The sequence below is a fragment of the Filicampus tigris genome, chromosome 10, assembly GCF_054856515.1.
Source record: "Filicampus tigris isolate MCC_2025a chromosome 10, RoL_Ftig_1.0, whole genome shotgun sequence".
NCBI lineage: Eukaryota > Metazoa > Chordata > Actinopteri > Syngnathiformes > Syngnathidae > Filicampus > Filicampus tigris.
In genome coordinates this window covers 13,490,534-13,509,339 of record NC_141226.1, presented here as the reverse complement: position 1 = coordinate 13,509,339, position 18,806 = coordinate 13,490,534, and the positions used below count along the sequence as shown (strand labels likewise).

General features: G+C 40.2%; 2 protein-coding genes, 1 long non-coding RNA gene and 1 other non-coding gene across 10 annotated transcripts in view; 2 read left to right on the top strand and 2 right to left on the bottom strand.

The window, feature by feature from the left end:
• Positions 1-731, bottom strand: part of znf644a (zinc finger protein 644a) — a 12,746-nt gene extending 12,015 nt beyond the window's left edge. The window contains exon 1 of the mRNA XM_086044152.1: positions 447-731. The gene's annotated coding sequence lies outside the window, so the exon portion shown is untranslated. The remainder of the gene's footprint in view (positions 1-446) is intronic.
• hfm1 (helicase for meiosis 1) overlaps positions 1-18,806 on the top strand; it is a 21,742-nt gene extending 2,936 nt beyond the window's left edge. Inside the window, exons 1-41 of one of the 6 annotated variants that reach the window (XM_086044150.1) lie at positions 1,171-1,270; positions 2,458-2,549; positions 2,636-2,751; positions 2,997-3,237; positions 4,465-4,790; positions 5,237-5,278; positions 5,589-5,659; positions 5,729-5,861; positions 6,788-6,939; positions 7,028-7,105; positions 7,267-7,422; positions 7,514-7,714; positions 7,799-7,887; positions 7,987-8,030; positions 8,117-8,218; positions 8,352-8,497; positions 8,626-8,720; positions 9,372-9,505; positions 9,641-9,688; positions 10,737-10,817; positions 10,984-11,075; positions 11,171-11,277; positions 11,441-11,488; positions 11,595-11,692; positions 11,777-11,911; positions 12,846-12,931; positions 14,774-14,857; positions 15,014-15,171; positions 15,253-15,356; positions 15,446-15,613; positions 15,689-15,754; positions 15,832-15,956; positions 16,115-16,194; positions 16,281-16,378; positions 16,854-16,931; positions 17,051-17,088; positions 17,165-17,348; positions 17,442-17,493; positions 17,741-17,813; positions 18,195-18,337; positions 18,464-18,806. In XM_086044150.1, the coding sequence (XP_085900276.1) occupies positions 2,470-2,549; positions 2,636-2,751; positions 2,997-3,237; positions 4,465-4,790; positions 5,237-5,278; positions 5,589-5,659; positions 5,729-5,861; positions 6,788-6,939; positions 7,028-7,105; positions 7,267-7,422; positions 7,514-7,714; positions 7,799-7,887; positions 7,987-8,030; positions 8,117-8,218; positions 8,352-8,497; positions 8,626-8,720; positions 9,372-9,505; positions 9,641-9,688; positions 10,737-10,817; positions 10,984-11,075; positions 11,171-11,277; positions 11,441-11,488; positions 11,595-11,692; positions 11,777-11,911; positions 12,846-12,931; positions 14,774-14,857; positions 15,014-15,171; positions 15,253-15,356; positions 15,446-15,613; positions 15,689-15,754; positions 15,832-15,956; positions 16,115-16,194; positions 16,281-16,378; positions 16,854-16,931; positions 17,051-17,088; positions 17,165-17,348; positions 17,442-17,493; positions 17,741-17,813; positions 18,195-18,337; positions 18,464-18,518 (4,407 nt within the window). In that variant the 5' untranslated portion in view covers positions 1,171-1,270; positions 2,458-2,469 and the 3' untranslated portion in view covers positions 18,519-18,806. Of the gene's footprint in view, positions 1-1,170; positions 1,271-2,457; positions 2,550-2,635; positions 2,752-2,996; positions 3,238-4,464; positions 4,791-5,236; positions 5,279-5,588; positions 5,660-5,728; positions 5,862-6,787; positions 6,940-7,027; positions 7,106-7,266; positions 7,423-7,513; positions 7,715-7,798; positions 7,888-7,986; positions 8,031-8,116; positions 8,219-8,351; positions 8,498-8,625; positions 8,721-9,371; positions 9,506-9,616; positions 9,689-10,736; positions 10,854-10,983; positions 11,076-11,170; positions 11,278-11,440; positions 11,489-11,594; positions 11,693-11,776; positions 11,912-12,845; positions 12,932-14,773; positions 14,858-15,013; positions 15,172-15,252; positions 15,357-15,445; positions 15,614-15,688; positions 15,755-15,831; positions 15,957-16,114; positions 16,195-16,280; positions 16,379-16,853; positions 16,932-17,050; positions 17,089-17,164; positions 17,349-17,441; positions 17,494-17,740; positions 17,814-18,194; positions 18,338-18,463 lie in introns of those variants that run through there. The other 5 variants (XM_086044148.1, XM_086044149.1, XM_086044146.1 and 2 more) reach the window with 5 other exon arrangements.
• LOC147140907 (uncharacterized) lies at positions 6,226-12,067 on the bottom strand. 2 transcript variants are annotated; one of them, XR_015088514.1, is made up of 4 exons: positions 11,791-12,067; positions 11,073-11,244; positions 9,385-9,483; positions 6,226-8,483 (listed from the first exon to the last, which is right to left on the bottom strand). It is a non-coding gene; the product is annotated as an uncharacterized LOC147140907 (long non-coding RNA). The 2 variants fall into 2 exon arrangements; XR_015088513.1 differs by having other exon boundaries at positions 9,385-11,244.
• trnam-cau (transfer RNA methionine (anticodon CAU)) lies at positions 13,884-13,955 on the top strand. The gene has a single exon. It is a non-coding gene; the product is annotated as a tRNA-Met (tRNA).

Here is an 18,806-nt window from a genome sequence, read left to right as displayed (position 1 = left end):
ACAACAATTGAGTCAGCCACAACAAAACACGCCGAAAAGTTCCAGAGAAAATTGTGAAGGGATAAACCACATTAATTTATTTCGCTAAACGCCTGTGAATTGTGTGCAAAACTGAAACTTGCGTCATAGTAGTTTTCTATATATATATATGTATATCGGCTCACAATGTAGTTGGGATACGTTTCCAGAGCAGCTTGGCTGATTCGCATTGTTTTGTTTTGTTTCTTAGAAAACACATCTTATTCAGCGGTAATATCCGCTTGTATTGTTGGATGCTGCTTGGCATGAGCTGCAGACCATTTCCCAACAAGGCTGCTCCATACCCCCCCTACCCCCAAAAACCTCATTACCTAGGCTAAACTAGAGCTAATGACAAAACACCACTCGTCACATTCGACACGGATAACACGGAAATGTTGGGAGGGAAAAAAACGAGCACACGTTACCCCTTAACGGTGTGGATGGAGATTGGAGACCAGGACTATCGTGCATTTGATAATTTCTGACTTTCGTCTTCCATCTACTTCACAGTCGCCATTTTCCGTGGTGGACTGGTGTGGCACAGATCATTTTGTTAAAAAATTGGGTAGCCTAGAATACGTCTGTCTACCCAGCAAAAAGATCAACAAATTCACCATTGTTGGCGTTTATACCTGTGAGAAAAGTACAATGATCCTCAAAATAAAAGTGAGTGGGGTTACCGTCGCATTTAATTTAGTCACGCAATACTACGAGTCGGCGCGTGCACCCCCGCGAGATATACTAATGGTTTGTTCCAAATAGGAGGCATAAAAAGGAGTTAATGAACCTCTTCCCTTTGGAGAAATTTTGGTAGCTTGATGGCTCATAAATATACATTGGTTTAATCGGCGCGAATCTCATTTTATTGCTGTGTATGTTTTTTAATAAACTCAAATAAAACCAGTGGTTACGTAAATAAACTTTGTTCTCTCATCGTTAATGAACCCAGGATGGTCTTTGTTGCTGTGCTGCATATGGTCACGTTTAATTAGTGGAACTTAAACTAATTAATTTATTTTGTCATTATAATTTACGTATTAGGCCTTTTAATTATAATTCCAAATCCTGTTATTTAATAAATTTCCAGAATTTTGCTGATAGTTAATAAAATTCTACTGCCTGCTCATCAAACATATTAAGGTGTCAAATATGCAGTTGGACATGATTTGGAGTCCGTCAAACCGGCAATATTGGCGACTACTAAAATCTCTCAGTCAGATTCGAAGAAGGAAACTATTTATGAACAGAGGTAATCATAAAATTATAATTTGATGGATATATATTGTCCGTCAAAATGAAATCGTTTTTTCCCCTAATGCGTGTAAATTTAAAATAAAAAGCTAACTAGAAGTTCAGTACTATATATACACGAGTGTTAGCGTATTACTCGTATTGCAAAGCTAGCTCATTTTCAGTCTGTTCTGAAAATTATCCCTCCTCAAAATGTCTCATAAATTGACAAGTATATGTATCTATATGTAATGTCTTTTACAAACATGTAACATTTCGTTCGATTTAGAAAATAGAGACATTTGTTAATATGTGAGTAACATATAGTATTATGCTAAAAAAAAAAAAAGGTAGAAGGCTAGCTTGCTATTTTAAGTAACAAGTGTTATGTTCACACAGATTCAGACACCATTACATATTCTATAATATGTAAATATGTTTTTCTGTTAATTTTTAGGCTGTTTTTCTCCTTTCTTGCATTTCCTCCCACATTCACAAACCAAGCATGTTAGGACCAATGAAGACTCACAATTATCCACAAGTATTAATGTGAGCGTGAATGGTTGTTTGTCAAGATGTGATCCGCGATTGTCTGGTGAAAAATCCAGAATGTACCCCTTCAGACATATTGCAGCATAGAAATGGATGAAAATTTGGAATGTTTTAACTACAAAGGGAGAGCTTTACTGCCGAATTTACACCTAGGCCATTGAATTCAACAGGGTCCTTCTACTCAACTCAACTCAAGCAGTATATCGCCACCAGAGTAAAACACAGTCAATATTTGCAATATGTAAATATTTACTGTAGATAAACAATAATGTTGATATGTCACTTCACCTGTACATTAATATGTTTTTTGTTCTGACAGTGACACACCATCATCATTCTAAATGATCCAACTTCATTGTTTATCTTTGTCTATCTATGCCAGTGATGTTTAATGAGAAGTAGAACAATTCAATGTTTATCCACTAGATGGGAGATGCTACAGTTAACTTGTGTGTCCACTTGTATCTATTATTACAACAGAATAATAGCTTTGTGTTCCACTGAACAGGCCCCGAATATCACTGAGCGATACATTTGTCAGTAAATTGAGACAAGACCATCATTATTTCTGTACACAGTATTTATATGTTTTTGGTGACGTTTTTCTTGGTGTGGTGTACTGTCAGATTTTAGTTAATCTCTCTTGGCTCAAAGGTTGAAAAGTGAATGAATAAGATGTTGGACTCAGATGACTGCACCTTGTCCTTGGACAATCTATTTTTTGAGAAACCTATTGTCCACAAAGTGTGAGTACAATGAGAAAGCCTCAAAACTCGCTATTATTCCTTTTATTTCAATTAATTTTGTGCCCCTGTCTGGTTGTAATTAACAGAAAGCCACTGAACCGGGAGGTCGGTCCATGGCAACTGGAAGCACCTCCATCTCTTTCGCAGATTCCCACCACTCAGGTTATGCAGGAAGAGGCAGAGTCGCTCGCTACCCTGTACAGTATGTAATGTTCTGGATTAGGGTGAATTCCTTTTCACTTGACTTCCATAAACTGCTCCGTATCTGGGTAATTAAAGTCTAACTCTACCGAACTGTGTGACTCACTGGGAAATTGCTTTAATAGGTTTGAAAAGCTTTCCTCTTTCTTTGCCATGTCAACAAATTGGGATGATACGTGTTTTAAGAAGCATTCACATAATACCTGCTATACGACTCAGTGCTTCTAACAGCTTCAGAATTCACAGGTTTCCAACAAAGACTGGCACACAATCTCATTGAGAGGGAGAATGAAGAGATCCAAGACAGCGCCCGCAGCAACAGAAGCCTCGATGGCCTTTGGGGAGGTGAAGGTTTTAGCGACCTCTGTCACGGTCCCCGTCAGGGTAGCATAAATGAAGATGACAGTCGACAAGATACTGATCGAGGAACCATCAGTATGAAGTTTTTATCTGTGGGCGACGGAAATGGACCACCTCTGCAAAGAAGGCAAGTGGCAGTTCAGATTCATTGTCGCCGTACATTTGCTTTCATTACTTTGCTTTCAGGCACTCGTGTTCAGTTTCATGACTGGTCTATTATTTAGGGATATCACATTTAGTTAGTTCATTGCAGGTTCAATGTCTTAAAAACAGCATTTGGTTACTCATGTATGGTGGTGCCTTGAGATACGAGTGACCCAACTTTATCACAGTATTAACAATTTTATTACAGTGGAACCTCCAAAATCACGCCGTAACTTCCCTTTAAATTAAAATGTGATTTTGTTACCGATACCATATTGTAAAAGTTTTCTGTTGGTGACACCTTGAGGCTGGAACAAATAAATTCACTTGACATTATTTCATATGGGAAGGATTACAGTATTTACAAGTTTGGAAGACATGGAAGAACTTGGGAGTTACTACCGTAAATAAAAATATTATATGCCGTGACTCATATTTGACATGAGAAAAATCTCACAGCAAACAATAAAAGTGTCACAAAAAGCATCTATAGTGGCAGTTTCAGATGCGAGTTTGATTCTTTTTGTCACAACGCTTGGGCGTGGCCACCTGGAACCGGTATAAGAGTTATAATGGCACAACATTTATGCAATTTTTTAGCCCGCCTAAGGCATTTTGCATTGTTTTTCAGTATTAAGCTAAACACACTTTCCTAAGGCAAAGCTATGTGGTTGTTTTACACAAAGTGTAATTCTCTTTATTTTATGTTTTTTAGTTTGATAATAAACTTCAACTGGGAGTAGCAGTAAACAGTTTGAAGCCTCTGTTTTGAAGAATTGTTCACTATGCTAAACTGATGTTTGGTGAAGTGAATTGAGCTTGCTGCCACCATACAACACTCATATCTCAAGTTTTTGCTTTCAAGTAAAAAAAAAGGTCGTATCTCAAGGCACCACCGTATCACTGAAACGACTTTGATGTGTGGTAGTAGCGGCGATAGTGGAAGAGTATTTATTTGTTCCTCCTCTCACTATACGTCACTAGCAGATAGTTGAACAAGTTGTAGTCAATAAATAAAATCATTTTCCAACCAAAATTCTGTAACCTCTGGCACAGTGTTTCGGTGTTTTCACTAGTGTATTTCATGAAGCAGCCCAATCTTCAGGTTGCTAATGTTACTGGACGCCTGCTTTTAAAGTAACCTTCACACTGGACTGCAGCTACGAAAGTCTTCATCTTTTTGCTCTGCTGTGCTCCCGCCCCCCAACAGCTTGTTCAAGGTTCCCGTGTCGAGGCGCGGAGGTGACTCGTCAAACGCAAATGACCTCTGTAGTCACGCAGCATCCAGACCTCCAACTTTTCTCAGACCGGTTGCCATGGCAACAGCGCCTCCTCCTCTTCAGCCACCGAGGGCGACATTTAGCCAGGCCGCTCCTCCTTCCCCCTTCCAGCCGGCCTCCTTCCTCCCCCCTCCTCTGCTCTCATCTGCAATGAGCGTCAATCCCTCCCAGCAGGTGGCCCATGTAGAAAGGCAGGACAAGGGCACAATGAGAGCCTTGGTTCCACCCGGCATGCCCCAGCCGCTCCGCATCCAAGGTGCTGCACTGCGATGACACACTTAGAAAAAAAAAAAACACACCTCTGAAGAACAGTACCACTGATTACTATATGGCCTCAGAATAATAACGACCATGCAAATGTCCAGCCGTGGCAGCAGCTAGCACAATGTGTTTGGGTTGCAATGAGGTTAACCGAGGTGAGCCCCCCCTCCCATGACTGTCGAGTTGTAGGTGAACATGCTAACCACTAGGTGGTAGAAAGGAACAGCGGGCAGATCAGGTCTTCAACCTTTCCCAACCTTTATTTGTGCCATGGCACATAAAAATACGTAAAAAAATATCACACACAGCACACCACCTAACAAAAATGTCGCAAAACATATATACAGTACATGTTGTAAAAGTGTGTTTATTTGATGGTAAGTTTAAATGTCCTATCCATTTTGACATGAAATTATAATGGCTGGATTGTGTGCATTGTAGGGTCTTCAGGATCTGACATTTTGCGCCCAGTCTCTGAAATCCGTATCCTTTTTTTTCTATTTAAAACCACAATTGTTAAAGTCCCTTTGTGGCACACTCATGCTGAACACCAAAGTGTGTCATGTGATGCTCTTTTTGCCACAACCCCAAAATATGGAAACCTGAATAAGTGAAAAACACTCTCTCTCTATAATTGAGTACTACATAGTTTTCAGTCTTTCTTCTTCAACCTTTGTGTAATGTATTTTGAAACAAATTTCTGAATCACTTCAAAGGGCCTTGAAATGCTAAGTTTTACTCTTTGGTTTTCACAAATACTTGGATGTTTTCAGTTCCTGACCCATGCGAACAGCAGCTAAGTTCAGACCCATCTTCAGCGAGTTCCCCTTTTTTAACTACGTCCAGTCGAAGGCTCTGGATGACGTAAGCAATATTTAAACAAAGTCTTCTTTGAGTTTGAGAGAAGTGACTTTGATTATGTGGGCATCTCAGATTCTTTACACAGACAAGAACTTTGTGGCATGCGCTCCTACCGGATCTGGTAAAACTGTGCTGTTTGAACTGGCCATCATTCACCTGTTGATGGAGACCTCAGAGCCCTGGAGAGGCGTCAAAGCTGTATATAGTGAGTTTTCAGAAAAACGTATTTCAAGTGTACACGTCATCTGCAACAAAAAATAAGAATCACTTGACTAACACCTCTTTCAAATAAGCTTTTGTGAGTCATGTGGAACATAATTTCACATCTAATTGACGTCGGATTTTCCAGTGTCATAATGATCGTTGGGATTTCTGCTCTTTGACTACATTTCTTGGCATTCGTACTTAATTCCTATAATTTCTTATTATATAATGTCAACGACTTCATTTCCACGCCAGAAATAAATCCACAAATAAATCTCAAGTAAGCCCATAGCTAATGTGTGAGTGTATTTTGAACATTTTAAGACGATTACCAAACATCATGAGACCTAATTCAGTTAAAATGATGACGCTGTGGTAATGATTTTTATTTATGAAGACATACAAATCAAGTGTACTGTGGCAGAGTAATCAATATTGCATTTGTCTAACACCATTCATACATCAGGAAAATCCACAGTGCAGAGGTGAAGAAAGAATGATTAAAGTGGAAGTCAACCCCAAAACTTTCTTGACAAGAATCTTTTCTATGCAGGCCCACTATCTAAAATATGTCATTCTGATTACGCAATATTAATCCAAATGCCATGTTTGGACTAGTGAAGGCACATAGAACATATTATTCCAAAGAATTTTGGGGAAGGGGAAGTCAACCCCTTTAAAACAAGATACAATGAAAAAATGCAAATGAAGATTACATGGCAGCATAAACACATGATAAATGAAAACATTAAAACAGTTAAAAGGCAAAACGATGAACAAATTAAAATCACAAAATAAGCAAGATATTTGGCTCAGGAAAGTGAAAGAAAACATCGGTATTGGGGTAATAAGATCAGTGGAATTCCTTTTATTTCAAATTCAATAAGAAAAGGAGATTTTATATATTTGATTGTTTTTGCTTGCCAGTGGCCCCCATCAAAGCTCTCTGCAGTCAGTGCTTTGAGAACTGGACAAAGAAGTTTGGTCCCCTGGGGCTGAACTGCAAGGAGCTGACGGGCGACACCGAGATCGACGACTTCTTCGAAGTTCAGGACTCGCACATCATCTTGACCACTCCAGTGTGTGACAGCAGAGCAACAGGGGGGGAAAAAACAGATGCCACAGACTTACCCGAGTACATCATACGATGATCTATTCTTTCCCCAGGAAAAATGGGACAGCATGACCAGAAAGTGGAAGGACAACTGTCTGCTGCAGTTGGTCAGACTCTTTCTAATCGATGAGGTCAGTGTGTTTCTCAAATAGTAAATCCCAGTGTGTGAATTTCATTTCCTTTTTGATCGACATATTGATCGAATAATTTTCGTTTTTGGTATCCGAATGCCAGCATTCAATGAAGACAACGCTCTCATGAAATCCTTAAAGGTGATCTTTGGTTCTTCCAGGTTCATGTAGTGAAGGATGCAACCCGCGGTGCCACTTTAGAAGTGGTGGTTAGCAGAATGAAGGCTGTCCATGCCTACAGGACGGTCCAGAATCAAGACACTGGCATCTCTATGAGGTTTGTGGCTGTGTCAGCCACCATACCCAATATTTCCGATGTAAGCACACCAGAATTCTGTTCTCATTTGTAGCTACAGTGGAGATTTTTTTTTTTTTTAACTAGATATTTTATTATCTCCCTGTGTTTAGATAGCAGACTGGCTGTCCAGTGAGAAGGGTCCAGCTTCATATCTGGCATTGGATGAGAGCCACCGCCCAGTGAAGCTGAGGAAAGTGGTGTTAGGATTCCCCTGTAACTCAAACCAGACGGAGTTCAAGTTTGATTTGTCTCTCAATTACAAGATGGCCAATATCATACAGACTTACTCTGACCACAAACCTGCATTAGTGGTGCGTCCACTCTAAAAATAAAGTGATATCGTGTTGTTGAATTAGTATTGTTCTTGGTGACCCTGTGATCATCTTCTTCTATAGTTTTGCTCCACCAGAAAAGGAACCCAGCAGTCAGCGACTGTTCTGGCTAAGGACACGCGCTTCATTATGACCACTGAACACAAGCAAAGGTGTGTATTCAACGACATAGGTGACAAAGTCTTGCATGGAACATCGTCAAGATAAAAAGCTCTGGAAGTTTGTCATCTTGTCACCTACTTGACTTACAGGTTGATGAAATATGCACAGTCGATTCTGGATTCCAAATTGAAAGGTGAGGTTTTTTTTGGGTCATATACAACTATGCGGCCTTCAGGTAAAATGTGCTAATGGAATTCACTGGTCATGTTTGATGTGTAGATCTGGTGATGCTGGGAGTTGGTTACCACCACGCTGGAGTCGATGCGTCGGACAGGAAAGTGATAGAAAAGGCCTTCACTCTAGGAGACCTGCCCGTCCTTTGTAAGACCGATTGCGTGCGACGCATGATCCTGTTTTTCTTTCGGCCAAATTTTCAGACAACTGCTCCATGTAGCATTACTTTTTGGCGGACTTGTTTACTGTGTGGTTGTCTGTCTGTGTTTTCATCTTGGAGTTACCACACGCACTCTGGCCATGGGTGTGAACCTGCCTGCTCACCTGGTGGTGATCAAGTCCACCATGCAGTATGTTGCAGGCTCCTGTGTAGAGTACAGTGAAGTGGACTTGCTGCAGATGATTGGCCGGGCTGGAAGACCACAGGTAATGTCAGAATTAGTTACTCAAACTTACTAGTTAGACCATATCTATTTTTAAATGGAATAAATACAACTATGATCTTTGGTTGTTCTACAACCCCGCTTTTTAATCATTTTATGTTCTTGTCTTAGTTTGACACATCTGCCACTGCAGTGATCATGACCAAAATGCAAACCAGAGACAAGCATATGAAACTCATGAACGGGATGGAGATTATCGAGAGCAGGTATTGAATTTTCTCAAGAGTGAAGGTTGATTTGTCTTAAGGTGAAGCCCAGTTTAGCTCAGGGATACATTCCAGACACACACAATAGATGAAAATTAGTGATATATCGAGAGCAAAAAAAAAAAGGAAATAGTTTTACCCTGCCACACGATATGAACACATTCAAACTCATTTCAAAAACTATTTTTGATATTCCTTATTGTCTGTTCTCACCCTTGCTCGCACAGTTCTCCAAATAAGCTTTAATCTGTGTGTATTTGAACAACAAAATGTTAAACCAAACTATTTCATTTTGTCGAAATTCTGCTAGCTTAATGCTATTGCTAACATACTGTAATGTTAAACAGCGCAGATGGACTAATGGACATTAGCATTGATATTAAAAGTAATTATAAACCTTCAAACCACTGCTACTTTAACGCACAGCCTTAACACATAAAAACAGAGCATACAACAACATTCACAGGCATACAAGTATGTTCTGCATCTCGCATGTTGCGGCACAATGTGATACTACGCCCAAAGCGCGCATTCCTTGTATACAGTTTTTAAAAAAACAATCATTTAGAAATCAGCGATATGGCAGTGGTGCAAATGGTGAAACGCGGAAAAACTCTGTACATCAAGGAGCACTAAATGTGTTTTGGACAGTTTGCACAGTCACCTGGTGGAGCACCTGAATGCCGAGATAGTTCTCCAAACCATCAGCGATGTCAACATGGCTCTGGATTGGATACGCTCCACCTTCCTCTACATCAGAGCGCTGAAGAACCCACAACACTATGGTTAGCTGAGCTCTATGCAGAACGTCCCCCACCATGAGGGGACAGCTTGAAAGTTGTTGTTGAATAGCAAGCAATGTGGCCCTCACTGTTGTAATATTAATACCAATGCAGAGCCATCTGTAAATCGCCCTCCAGGTTTCTCTGCCGCTATAGGAAAATGTGGAATTGAAGCAAAACTTCAAGGTACGGCTTTTACTTTTTTTTCTTGGACTGAATTTTCCAAAGCCACTCGGGTACTCAGACATCCTCCCACGTTCCAAAAATAATATTGTGAGTTCAGTTGAAGACTAAGGACTATTTTTGGAGACCGGTGCAAGTGCATTCGACGTAAAAACGGGTGCATCATTTTTGTGCCGGGGCTAATCTAGTTTATCGTGTTTGGAAATTTGGCAGATCCCACTGCACCATGCTGGGCCTGTCCGGCGGACATCTCTAGTGCACCTCACAATTTGGTGACTGAAAGTAGATTTGATTTTACACCAGGTGTAAGTGGAGGCGCAGGCGGTCTAATGCAATTTGGGCCAATGATCGAGGCGCAGACAGACTCTGATATGTGTGGTGGATGTCATATTTTGGATGCATCAAACCCTTTGAATCATTGAGAAAATGAAGTCATTGAATGCATCATTGCTATCATCATCTTTATCATTTCTATTAAAACACTCCCTGGGCCTCGGCGCAGCTATGCGGGCGGGGGTAGGTAGTGGGGGGCGCAGGGGAGGTGTCACACACGGACATGAACAATCTCATTGAAAGGCAGTCTCCAACTGCCTACTTTACAGTGGTGATCTGTGATTTCCCGGGCGAACTTGCACTTCCTTATAAACCTACTTTGAGCACTTCGATCTTCTGCATGGACTCCAGTGAGTCCGTTTATGCTTAACCCATTTGACCGTTCGCCTCTCCTGTGTTGAATTTAAAGGGAATCAGTGGAGCCACTTTCATTGGTCAAGAAGTAGGTTGGTTGCGTTCACTCCCACAATGGCACAGATGCCCTTTTCTACTTGCGCCCGTCTACGGAAATACTGACTGCCCATTTTCCATTGGCTCGATTCACTCGGGCCTTCGAGAATGGATGATGGATGGATAAATGATCCATTGTGTGGATAGTTGAAGATTATTCACACAGAATCTTGATCTTTTATTCTGTTATGTTGGAGTAATTTTGGAGGGTAGTACAATTTTAATCCCAATTTTAATGTAAAATTCTGGTACTCCTCTCCTATTTTAGAACTCTGTTTAAAGAACCTCAACTCTCTGTCCTCTATCAATCTGATCACTATGGACGAGGACATCAACATTAAAGCTACAGGTAGCGAAGCACCTTTAATAGGTCTTTATGAAAAAGGTGGGTTGTTAAATCTGTTTTTCTTTCATGCATTTGTGTTTGTGTGAAACGTTCTGGCTCTCAGTTTTTACTAATCCTTGGCAAAGGTCTGTGCGTTTAGGATGCCTCAAATGTTTTGTTTTGTTTTCAGAGGCTGGAAAGTTGATGGCAAGGTATTGTGTTGCCTTTGACACCATGCTGCAGTTCAGCAAAGTATCTGGCACAGAGAACCTGTCTGACCTGGTAGGTTATGTGAGCGCGTCCAAATCCACGAGTATTTTGACTTTGATGGAATTCCTGTTGTTCCAGGTTTCAATCTGATATGTCTCTTTGTACAGATTGAGCTGGTGTCGAAGAGCCAAGAGTTCAGTGACATTCAGCTGAGAATGACCGAAAAGAGGCCCTTGAATACCTTAAACCGGGACAAGAACAGAACCACAATTAGGTCACATCCTAGACAATTATTGTTAATCATATCATCTGTTGAATTATGCATCATCATTTCAATATCGTCGCTGTCTGGTCTTTTGGTTAATAATGTGTTGAAATAGCAGATGACCTGGGGGCAGACAAATTATCAATTAAAAAAAAATGGATGTATTTCTCAGGTTTCCGATGGAAGGAAAGATCAAAAGCAATGATATGAAAGTGAACTGGTGGGTGTTTTTTTTTCTTCTTTGTCATAATTGTGTCCAAGAAAGGGTAAATAGAATAGCTGTTTTGAATTGTATTCCAAGACTGTCTCTTTTTATTGCCTTGCAGCTTGATTCAAGCTCAGTTTGGGTCCATCTCAATTCAAGAGTTTGGCCTCACGCAGGACACAGCAAAAATATTCAGAAATGGGATGCGCATCAGCAAGTGTGCGTCAGCCAAAACGGCGACAGCAAATGTATTTAGGTTTTCAAAACAGACTGCAACTTCAAATGTGTTTTGACTCCAACCAGGCCTTTCTGAATACCTGAGTCAGCATTCCAAAATGGGCTTCAGTATTCTGCTCAACTCTCTGATCCTGGCCAAATGTTTCAGAGCAAAACTCTGGGAGAACTCTGCGTATGTCTCGAAACAGCTTGACAAGATAGGTGAGTCCTAAACCAAATCACCAGAGCTGGGCACTTGGCCCTTTTTTGCCGGTCCGTCCTCCATCTGGGTACCTGTCCGTCCTTCGGCCTCAGACCCCGTCTGTCCTCAAATGCGTGATGCCTCGGGAGGGATGTTGTACTAATTTAGTATTCAAATTCGCTTACCTTATTGACACCCACTTCTGGGTTAACGGTTTACCGCATGCCAGCACACGTATGTATGTATGTATGTATGTATGTATGTATGTATGTATGTATGTATGTATGTATGTATGTATGTATGTATGTATGTATGTATGTATGTATGTATGTATGTATGTATGTATGTATGTATGTATGTATGTATGTATGGGAAGCGAGCGAGTCAAGAGTTGTAATGTAACTACTTAATTTGAGAGCGGTCATTGTTTTTATGTCAACGCAGCGGACGTGAGAGAGGTCAGAGACGCCCTGTCCAGGGAGCGCTTCCATTGGTCAGCCCTTCGGGTTGCTGATTGGCTCGCAGGTTTCCCCTCCGCTTCCGGAGCGCCGACTGGAATACCGTCAGTGCGTGTGTGGAGAAAGAAATCGCACAGGAGCAGTTTCGGTGCTGCTACATGTGAATGTTCAATTGAATCCGGCGGCGCGATTCAGTTTAAGTCAATGTAGGTAGCGCGGGCGGCACGGATAATGTGTTTGGAGGGGTGGGACGCGGAACGAAGCACCAAAAATCCCCACATGCATCCATTCGGCACGGATAAAACAAATGAACCTTTTTCCCTCTTCGCCTCGTGGCAGCCAATCAGCATCGGGGAGTACTGCGTCACACACAACGTCCTGTACACTCGGCGGGTATCGTGTGGAGAGAGCGCCCCCGAGACGGAATGCCCAGCTCTGCAAATCGTATTGCACTTGCACAAACAGTTCACGTGAAACATTTAATATTGTGTTTCAGGCCAAACTCTGTCAACTGCAATGGTGAATGCTGGACTCACCACATTCAGCAAGATAGAGCAAACCAACCCGAGAGAAATTGAGCTGGTCAGTCTTCAGCTGTGAAGTGCACTCCCCAAAGTCCTGAAAGAACACACATCTTGTTTTGTACAAGACAGATTACTGAAATTCACACAGGCTTAAACAATTCCAGCTTCTTTGCCATGATCGAATATTTTCAGTGCATTTTACATGCAAGTGTCTAAGGTTAATTAGTATGGTATGCTGTCAGTTGTTATTTTAATTATGCTAGTGGAGGGCAATTTTGAGGTCCAATACTACTGGTAAAGTGTCATGATTTACAGAATTTTCAAAGCCAGCAAACCAAAAAAAGCAGGCTGTGTTCTAATGTGCATTCTATTCCCCATATAGTACACCATTAAGGGGTTACGCCATTTTGTGAGGGGTGTCCAAATGTCTAGTGTGGATAAATATAGAGCGCTCAAAATTACCCACAAAGCTCTTGGAAAAGTAGTGAGCATCGATGTTCACTCAACAGGTTAATATAGACCACAATGCATTCTGAGCAATAAAACAACATGGAAAAAGCCCATATACCAAAGCGATGATAATATTTATATTTTTATTGAAGTTAAAGTCTGTACAACAAAGGAAATAAAATACAGTTTAAAATAGATACTTTTAGTCACAATACACAGTCGGACACCTTAATGTGCGTCATGACAGGTGCCGTGGTCACGTGATATGCGAATGTGGAGTGGACGTTCTGGCACAACCTAGAAGATTTGACTTTCCGAAAAGGCCTCCTGCCTTGTGCGTCAGGGAGTACATTCGGTGTCAATAAAATAACCCCGCCAAAAAAGACAAATATATCATATGAGTGATTCACAATGGCTACCTTTACGGGTTTGCGCTAACGCTCCTTGTTTACTCAGCAGCAGCCGGATAGAGGCTAATAGAAACTTTAGTCTTTTTTCGGTTACGTCAGCCGATGCGTGATTTAGCATATCAATAATGACAATGACGGTCGTTGTCGTAAAGCAGAGTGGCGCAGCGGAAGCGTGCTGGGCCCATAACCCAGAGGTCGATGGATCGAAACCATCCTCTGCTAATTTTGATACTCGTGTAATAAAATATGCAATGGAATGCAAATCGCTAGCGTGCACTTTTCATTGTGTAAAAAAAACCAACAACGTTATTGTACCGTAGTCTAGTTTCTGCAATTAAACATACTTTGACTCAGAGGTGTTTATTGTACTAAATTTATTGGCATGCTGTTGTTACGAATTCAGGCATATCATCAAGAGTGGATTGTATTATTTTGTTCTGGTGATCAAGGTGGTTCATCTGTGGCTACCTAATAATAATAATCATATTAATAATTTAAAAAATAATAACAATACTACTACTAATAATAATAATGAGAATAAGCGGTTCAGAACATTTGTTTAATAATAATGAAGAACTTAATTCAAACCACAACACCCTCTCAGTGTCACTGTCACAGTATTTTCAATATTAGCACAAGCTGTTTATTGAGATAATGAAATGCAATTTTGCATATTGATATATACATGATCAAATGTACATGTGCAAAAAAATTAATGTCTAAAAACAAGTACTGTGCAAAAGCCTTAGATTTGTTGATTGTTTGCAATGCTGTAATGATCCAACTGTACTGTATATAGCTAGAAGACCACTAATAAGATCACAGATATCCACCAAGGGCGAACTATTAATAAATGAAAACAAATTCACAGAACTTTGCATTTGGATCTGTTTCCTACAGTATTAAAATTTTACAAGTGATATTGACCGCAGTGAAAGAGGGTCATAATAAAAACAAAGCTAGCAGTGAGCTAGCACAGTAATGTAGTTAGCATATTTGATAATATGTCGTAAATTTATAACAAGATATGCTTTGTGCAGATACTCAACAGACATCCACCATTTGGAAACCAAATCAAGGAATTTGTCCTACACCTCCCAAAGTATGAGGTCACCTTGGAGCAGGTAAAAAGCTTTGGTAAATGTTAGAGTTTCTGTGAAGAGTGTTGTCGGGTTGTTAAGTTTTAGAATGACTAGAAATCTCAGTGCAAGTTTCTTTAGAAACACACTAGTAGCCATATCTTTCACAAGTTTCTTTCATGTCACTACTGTATTTCGCAGCTGCCAAGGTACAGCTGCAATGTCGCTGAGATTGTCGTGAAGGTGAACCTCAAAAACCGAGATCTGCTGCTGAGCAAGAGAACAGCACCAGACAGTCATTATGTTTCTCTGCTCATTGGAGACTCTGACAACAATTGCGTTTTCCATCAGAAATTCACGTATGGGACGTTTGACAAGCTGATATTGCTTGTATAATAGTTTCCACAATAACCTTTATCTTTTCTTTTTTTTTTTACCAGTGACCTGTTGCTGTTGAAGTGCAGTATCTGGTCAAAGAAGATTGAAGTGACGAAGGCCTTGAAGGGAGACGAGATCAGTGTTAATCTCATCAGCTCAGAATATGGTAAAATTATTTTTTATTTAAACGTAATGTTCAAAAGTATGCGTGAGCTGAAGACCGGGTTGTCTTTTCTATTTTTTCCTCTTGGGCAGTTGGCCTAGACATCCAGCACAAATTCAATGTGTACTACTCAGGAGCACGCAAGTTTGAGACTGACAATATGTACAAGAGAGATTCACCGCAGCAGTCAGCGGCAAACCTACACTCTATTGCCAAAGCTGCATCTCGAAAGGGAAACATAACATCTTCTACAGAGCAAGGTTTGTACTACAAGCATCGGGATTGGTGAAAATGTCAAAAAAGTGAACCCTTTTCATTGTCTTCAATGTGATCAGATGGAGGTAATAAAAGACAATGCAACCACCTCTGCAAGAATAAGAACCAGTGTGGCCATGACTGTTGTAAGTACGGTATCACAAACATTATTTGGTCATAAATACATATTTTGTTTACTGAGCATCCTTCATCCGCCTCCAAGGTAAAAACGGCGTAAATGTGGTCCGAAAGAGGCTGGCGAGCAAAGCTGGATGTTTTTCTTCATATTTGAGCGATCTGAGGAGTCGGTGTGACACACTTGCACCCACTCCGGTCAAACGACTCAAGGTGAGATGATGCACAAATCCCACTGATGACAGGAAACATGGCAGCGGATTATTTTTGCTGGCTCACAAGAGGATAATTGACACTGAACAGAGAAAAAGTATGATTTCTGAGATGAAGATTTGCGTCATGCTTGAATATTGGCTTTGTTTTCTTGTTAGATGAAAATGATGGAGCACTCTGTGGGTGTCAACGGGCAGCAGTTTTCAGACCAACCTGAGAAACTACACGCCTCGTTCAGGTGATCCTGCGGGGCAATAATCAACGATTATGAAATCCAAAGCCGGAAGGTTTAATTTCACTTGGTGACGTATATCTTGCTTGAAGTGATGACGGATACCAACACAATGCTTCCGTTGTGATGATGGATCTAACCCGAGAAGGTTCTTCACAATATCCACATCATATGGACGACTTCTACAACGGTACCAATCTTACACTTTAAAATTCCTCACATCCTCGTCATTGCAGGGTTAAGTATCAAACAGGCAAATATATTTCCAGGTTTAATTAGAATCAATATTTAAACAGTCTGTCACCGCGTGTCATCGCCAATTTTAAACAGAGAGACTGGAAGAGTCACAGAATGTCATAGAAGTGGATGTCCTTGAAAATAAATGTATTGATTTATTTATGGATCAAACATCTGTTGTGGATTTTGCCATTTAGTTCATTATTAGAACACAACAACGTAAACGTTGAAAACTTGGACATGTGAATTCCAAACTTCATAAATGGTCAAATTTGAGGTCAAATCCGCTGTAGAGGTTAAAGCTCATTTTAGGTCCATCCTGAAATTTCACCTGAAAGCCCAATTACCCTACCTTTTTGTGTGTAGTCCATGTTCTGTGACCATAGGTTTTTTTTCTTTTTTTTTTGCATCTGATACTCCCTTTTTAGATGATGTCATATTTACCGACATGCACAGTGCAATGGAGGATCCAATCCAAGCTAATTTTGCACCTCGTACCGATCAAGGTCATACATCCTAACACTCATTTTTAGATCATAAGTTGCCATCTACACGTTTTAGGCCAACAGGGACAACTGTCATGCAAAGTTAATCCTGTCTTTCATCTGTTTTAATTCATATTCAGCTTCCGTCGAGTGGAGGAATACCGGATCACATGCTGCTGTGAGTTTAAAGCTCCAAAGCGCACATGAACTCGATCAAGAACTGCCGCCTGCATCTAGCATTTACTGTCCCACAGAGACCATGGCAAGTTTCAAATCAGAGCACTCGCAGCAACAATGACACATTGTCCCAAATGCCAAATGTCAGTTTTGACCTCGGAAATGAGTGGGACGACTGGAGCGACTTTGATGATGAGAAATCGCTTCATGCCAGTGACACATCACTGGCTGAAACTCCGTCAACTGAATGGAACAAATCAGGTAGTTAGTGTTACATGATGTGTGTATTATTTGTGTGTGTGTGTTTTTTTTACAAACTTAATTAAAGCACAAGAATGACAATTATGTTTGCAGATGCAGATTATGTGGCTAAAGCAACGTGTCGCCCCACTGCCACTGCACTGAGGTAGGGGTCAAAACATCCCTTGCATACGCTGCAAATCTGTAACTTCAAATTTTGTTTAATTTAAACTATTAACCAAGATTTACTACAGCTGCAAAGTATTTATGTTGTCACCAATTATAGTATCCATATCTGATTAAAGGTCAGTTCAGGGGGAGGCTTTAGTTGAGGAAAAATTCTAGTTGCATGAGTTTTTTAAAAATTTGTATTCTTTGATTACGGGTATTTTATTTTAACCCTTTTTCATCAGGGCAATACCCCAAAATATACTCAACAATCCCGGACCCTCTCATTTTACAGCCAGACAGCTGAACCAAACAAAGGTATGTGTATGCTAGCATACAGACATGCTAACACACAATACGGTGTGTCACATATAGGTAACTGAAGAGGGTAAAGGTTTTGTTAAACATTGAATCACATGTATGTGAACCATAATGTGTGTTTTAGTAGTCTCAGTGGTAGTTAGTTTTAATGTTGTACTCTATTAATTTTACTAGTTTTCATTTCGTCATTACACTTCATGTTAACATTGTTTTATTTGAGGAGTGCTACCTCCAGGAGTCAGGAAGTACTGTATCTATTTACGAGCAGTTGTAAATGCAAGCAAAACCGTTTTATGCATTTCAATGAAATCTGGATTCTACAAACCATAAATTAACATATTGTGTACGTGATTCACTGTTTTTTTTCTTTATGTACAGAATCCAAGCATGTTCAGTACAGGGATCACAACAAAGTCACCGGAGAGAACAACTTCAAGCTGTGTGGCCCCACCTGCTCAAAGATTCAATTTCTTCTCGTCAATGAGTCTCCCACTTGATGCTATTGCGACTGATAGCAGCAGGTACAGGCTCATTTAATTACAAGGCTTCAGCTTGAATTTTTTTTTTTTCCTTGCAAATTTCTTGACATGATTTCCATGTCATTTAATTTAGCTGAATGCCCGCCTTTTCCTATCTTCTATTCACAGGAACAACAGCAAAGAAGAAGAAACATTTCTTGGAATATTTGATGGTATCTTTTAGAATTTCTGGATGACAAAATGCCCAAAATCTTCTTTCCGCTTGATAGATGTTGTAGAATGTTTCCCAGATATGAATTTGCATGTTATATGTCATTGTTCACTTGTTCCTTCAGTGGAAACAGTTCAGGCTTAAGAAAAGTTTGTATTATTGAATATTTAAATTGTTTGGGTGCTAAGAATGTTAAGGTCTGAAATTAAGTTTGTGTCTGTTTCTCAAGAAGAAAACAATGGAATTGCATTGTTTGCATTTCATTATTTTTCTTACATTTATTTCTTCATTAAAGTTATG